General features: G+C 31.6%; 1 protein-coding gene across 2 annotated transcripts in view; it reads right to left on the bottom strand.

Annotated features, from left to right (window-relative positions):
- Positions 1-224: 224 nt before the first annotated feature.
- Positions 225-6,000, bottom strand: part of TMEM65 (transmembrane protein 65) — a 45,625-nt gene continuing 39,849 nt past the window's right edge. For both annotated transcript variants that reach the window (XM_043879415.1, XM_043879416.1), the window contains 2 exons: positions 4,441-4,546; positions 225-2,881 (listed from right to left, as the gene is read on the bottom strand). In XM_043879415.1, the coding sequence (XP_043735350.1) occupies positions 2,780-2,881; positions 4,441-4,546 (208 nt within the window). In that variant the 3' untranslated portion in view covers positions 225-2,779. The remainder of the gene's footprint in view (positions 2,882-4,440; positions 4,547-6,000) is intronic.

Below are 6,000 nucleotides of genomic sequence, written 5' to 3'. Positions count from 1 at the left end.
TAAACTTCTATTACTTTCAAAATTCATTTTCTGGAGAAAAGGAGTAAAGTAAATGACACATTCTTATATAGAAGGCTTGGATATCTCTTCTGCTGCTGCTGCTGCTAAGTCGCTTCAGTCGTGTCTGCATTTATTTATACTATTTCCTTTAAGCTACAGAATAACCAGGATTTTCTGAGATTAGAAAGAAAATCAAATTTCAAAATCAAAACCACATTCCAAAATTTCTTAAAAGGTATTTTTCTTTGTTCAATTCCTTTGTAAAAACATTGGTCACCGTTTAACATACAGTGGCAACAAAATGCACCCAATTTACATGCATAAATAAGTCAATAAATCATAATACACAGACAACATGATTTCACATGAACAGTATTGACACAGCTCACGTTGCATTTAACCATAGTTATAGTTGCTCCCAATAAAGAAATAGTTAATGTGAGAAATAAGAACTCCAGTTTCAACCTGAAATAACATTCTTCATAACAAGTAACATAAAACAATGATTATATGAAGTCATTATCTTAAAGGGAACCATTTTTCAGAAGTCACTTTGTGCAAAGCACCATACTAGGAAAAAAACGTGTACCTTAGGTTAAGGACGAAAGAGCTCCATTCTTTTAAACTAATTACCTGAATTGTGCAAATTTTATTATAACCATAAATTAAAGTACTTTTCAATATGAAGGCTGTATATTCCATATTTTGAAATCTTAAATAACTCCACAGATGCTCAGTTAAACTAAAAGATTCTATAGGACTGGGTTATTTTCATGAGCAAAAAAGAAAGTAAAATCAAAAGCCCTTTCTAAACTCACAGGCAAGGTTTTTGGATATAGGACTTAATAAAAAGAAAATTTAAGCACCACAATAACATATGTTTTTAGAGAACAGACAGGGCTGGCAATACAAGTTAGGCACAAAAACACTTAAACATTTACCAAAAAAAATTTTTTTAAATAATCACTCTAATCCTATCAACTGAAATAAAAAAAAATTTTTTTGGTGTCTGTGATGTTATGTGGGAAATACAAACCACAATTCTATTTAAGATGTTAAGTTTTATGATTTTAATTTGATTAAATGAAACTGTCACATTATTTGTACATAATAAGAACATTATATATTTATCTTTATAGCATATGATCTATTTTTCCCTCAAAAATCTATGACTACAGGATAGCTCTAAAATAATTTTGAAGTAAACAGAAAAGAACTTATCACAAACTGTCTTGTGAGAGAAACCAGCTCCTCTGAAAATAAGAGTTCAAAGCAAATGTGCAAATAAAACTTTAAAATAAGGTAGCTGTAAATACAGCCATCTTTAAGCTTCCCTTCTTTTTCATCTATTTAGCAAAGTAAATAGTTTCAGTGGCCCAAACAGTAATTTTAATTTGTTTTTCTCCTCTGTGATACATTTAAGTACTCTTACAATTAAGAGTAATTTTTTAGCATGTGTTAACAGATCACATGCTAACAAACTTTACAGGTTCATAAAATTAAAATTTATGACTCACAAATATAGATGTGAATTCTAGCTACGCTTAGGTCAGATACACAAGACTGGACATAAGGAACTTCAATCTAGAATATGATTTAAACGCCACAAAAAAAGAAAGGGAACAAAAAATGGGAGAAAAAAATTTTTCCTCATACATCTTTTGATTACTAGGCTATATATATATAGCAAAAAGTAAAATACAAAATATTTATTTTTCACCTCAAAAGAAGTTATCCAGAAATAAAATCTGCTAAAGAAGATATAACATTAGGATTCAAATTCATTCAACTCAGATAAGAAGACATTTGGAGGGGAGGAGCAATCCCAAACAATATTATTTGTACTTATTAACCTTACACACATCACCTCAACTTCACCAATCATACCACAGACCTTCTTAACAGTTTCCATTTTATACTTCTGTGAAAAAAACTTTTTTAGCCTCATAACTTTCCAAGTGGCATGTGAAACCTCTTAGTTGACCTAAATCTCACAATCCCCATTAAAAGCACTCTAATGACTTCCTTTCCCATAGGAGTCAAAAACCGCTACAGAATTATTCAAAGTTGAGAAAATAAAAGTATAAAAACCAACTCAAAATAATGCACTTCTTAACATATATGTTCTTATGTAGTAGGGAGACTAAAAATAATTGTTCATCCTAATTAATCTCTGGCTCTTGAGACTGAGAGGTCAGAAAATTAAAATGAGTGATAAGTACTTAAAGTCTGTTCATTTTGAATAGATGTGAGAGTTTTAAAAAAAATGACTGAAACTAGATGATTGTAAATGTTTACTGTGAAACAGTACAAAATTGATGTTGCCAAAAAGAGAGTAAAAAAGAAATATTCAACTGATATTAAACATCTTAAGTAATTTGGAAAGAATTTTAAGGTTGAATTGTAACTGTAGGGGACAACGACGACAGAAAATGCTTTCATGCGTGTACACATGGTAAGTAACAAACAGGTAAATCTCAAGTTAGCACGGTACATCAACTGATACTTAAATGGTATTTTGGTATATAAAGAAAAAGAAAAGGTAAAGTATTGACTGCCATTGATGAAAAAGCATTTTACCAATTTACACAAAAATTTTTTAAAAAGATGTCCTAAGAAAACCAAGCCACAATAAGTTAGTGTTTTCCATAATACATGCTGAATTATTTGATCCCGTTATCTATACACTGTTACTGTCTTAATTCCTAAATGCTGTTGACAGCATATTTGATAACTGAGGTACATTAGTTTACATCTTTTTAAAGGTATTCTACGTGAGTTAATTTTTCTTTTCCAGTTTTTCATCATCTTCACCTCCTCCAAAGAAGATCAAAGGGAACATTCCTAGAATGCAGCCAATAGTCACTCCGACAGCTTTACCCTACGGGAACAAAAGAAAACATTTTTTCAAAGTTATTTTATCCCTGTAAGAGGAACATCTGCCTAAGTATCTATGATAAAAATTACTATGTACTATATAATTCAACTGTTACGATATTTCTTTTGATCATGCTAACTTAAATTAAAAAATAACATACAAAAAGGTTCTAGAACAAATAATATGTAAAGTTCAAGGCAACCAGGAAAAAAAAATTTTTTTCAAATTGCCATAAAAATAACATTAGAGAAGTATTCAAATAGAAAATACCTTAAAAATGCACATATATTTTAAAGTCAGAAGATAGAAAGGAACGAAAAATCTCACCCAGTACTCTCAACATATTTGGATTTGCTGTCCTTTGTATATATTCCTTTTCAGTATTTATCCCCATGTACACCTAATTATATATGTAGGGCTAATCATTATGTAAACATAACTTTGTTTACTGCTTTCCGCCTCCCCCTCCACCAGTCACACATGTTATGAAAACCTCTTTTTCAAACTGTTTCATAAACTTAATACAAAAACTTCTAAATTCCACTGAATTGATGGGCCTATAATAAATGTTAAAGCTCTTCTTACCGTTAAAAATCATTGCTATTGTCAGTGATAGAACAATAAACATTTCAGTGTATAGTTCTTCCTGAATGATTTATCTAAAAATCAAATAATATGAATATCTGTGCATAATTATACTGCTTTGCTGTCTATTCTAGACAAAACTGCAAATATATGTATATACCCACCGCAATATATTTATATGCCTACATACACACAATTTTTCTGTGACCTCACCTATATTATGAAAAATTTATTTAATTTTTGTAAATGATTTTTAAATGTTGCATTCTTATGATGACTATTAAGGTTAAAATACTTACCAATTAAGTTTTACATCTTCATACAGACATTTACTGAGAATCTACAAAGTACCAAACTCTATGGCAGGTACCAGGGAGACAGAGATCAGTCAGATGCAGTCCCTCTCTCTGCCAGGAACTTCCAGTTAGTTATCATCATATCTTTCTACTTGCTAATCAATATACTTGGAATTCTCTCTCCCACCTAATAAATGTCTCATCAATAATTTAAAAATAAGTTTAGATCTAATATACACCAAGAAATCTCCCCACTAAAAGAAATTTCTTTCCACAAAGACTTAATTCTTCTCCTGGTGCTTCTGCTATATCCGGTGTACATTTCTATTACTGAATATGTCACACTAAATTATAATTTGTTCTAATATGTCTGATTCTTTACCTATACAATGCTCAAAAAGAACTATAGTTTATTACTCATTTTATGTCCTTCAGTCTCAGTACATAACTGATACTCCTCAACAGTAACTGAATCATATAAAGATTTTTTCAAAAATCAAGTATGCTTACAAAAAAAAGTCAATGATTAGTTTTTCTGAAACCTACTAAGGTTTGGACAGTTTTTGTTAAAAACTCCACTCAAATAAATTTTAATCTCAAATTTCTCAAGGGACTGAATTATATACAGTGTCTTGCTCTGGCTACCCAAATTCATTATCATAAACCACACAAAGTACTCACCAAATGTGAACTAACACGTGTTTGCCACATGTCAACTTGCTTTGGTGAGAGATCAGGAATTGATAGGCCTAACCTGGAAGCCAAAGCTTCAACATAGCCTGCAAGTCTTTAAAAATACAAGAGGACAAGTAAGTCAGAAAGAGAAACACCAACACAGTATATTAAAGCATATATATGGAAATTAGAAACATGGTAACGATGACCCTGTATCAGTTCAGTTCAGTTCAGTCTCTTAGTCATGTCTGACTCTTTGCGACCCCATGGACTGCAGAATGCCAGGCCTCCCTATCCATCACCAATTCCCAGAGTCCACCCAAACCCATGTCCGTTGAGTTGGTGATGCCATCCAACCCTATATGTGAGACAGCAAAAGAGACACAGATGTAAAGAACAGACTTTTGGACTCTGTGGGAGAAGGTGAGGATGGGATGATTTGAGAGAATAGCATTGAAACACGTATATTATCATATGTGAAATAGATTGCCACTCCAGGTTCGATGCATGAGACAGGGTGTTCAGGGCTGGTGCACTGGGATGACCCTGAGGGATGGGATGGGGAGGGAGGTGGGAGAGGGGTTCAGGATGGGGAACACATGTACACCCATGGCTGATTCATGTCAATGTATGGCAAAAACCACCACAATACTGTAAAGTAATTAGCCTCCAATTAAAATAAATAATACAAGAGGACAGAAAATAAGTTTTTAAAGAGACACATATGAAAAACTATGTCCTCACATATGAAAAACTCATGACTACAACAAAGATAATTCTATATCTGTATACTCCAGAAATGCTGTGAACATTCTTTTACAATTTTCATCTTTATTGTATATACATATATTTGGTTTAATATTTTCCAGATTGACATATTTAATAAGGTAAATTAACTGACTTAAGAGTAATTACTCTCTACCACTGCTTTAAAAAGAACAATTCAAGGTATATAAAAATTTTACAATTACAATTAACGCATTTAATCCAAATTCAAAGCAAAGCACTTTAACATACAATTTAATAACTGTCACCAGAAAAAAAGTTTTCTTAAAATTTATCAGACTGATATACTAAGAAAAACAGCCTATAATTTTCAGGGTAATTTCAAGTTATTCTCTAAGTGGCCATTGCTTATTGGATACAATCTTACTTTCAGAACTGGAAGAAAGAAAAAATTTGCTGATTAAATTATGCATATCATCAATTATAAATGGATCCCAATATTAGATATGTTAAATTCTAAAAACCTATGCAACTAAGATTGATAAAATGTGGTATTTACTACATAATGGTATTTTTTTAAGGCAGAGGAGAAATAGTTCTTAGATGGAAGAGTCCCAACAAATCTATAATATTATCATTATAAACGTTAATGTTGGAAACTGGGAAATGGAATGTTTAAGGGATAATATCACTGTAGGTTTACATCAGAAATTCCAGGAATACAAAATTTCTGCTTTGGCCCAGAACAAAGAAACTGTGTTTTGAACAGTAGCTGTGGCCCCATACTCAAGTGCAGATGTCTAACATACAGAGTTAGATCATGAATAAAGCTGCCTTTCC

Source organism: Cervus elaphus, chromosome 21 (assembly GCF_910594005.1).
Source record: "Cervus elaphus chromosome 21, mCerEla1.1, whole genome shotgun sequence".
NCBI classification, from domain to species: Eukaryota; Metazoa; Chordata; class Mammalia; order Artiodactyla; family Cervidae; genus Cervus; species Cervus elaphus.
The sequence above is the reverse complement of the archived record's forward strand: the minus strand, read 5'-3'. Positions and strand labels throughout refer to the sequence as shown.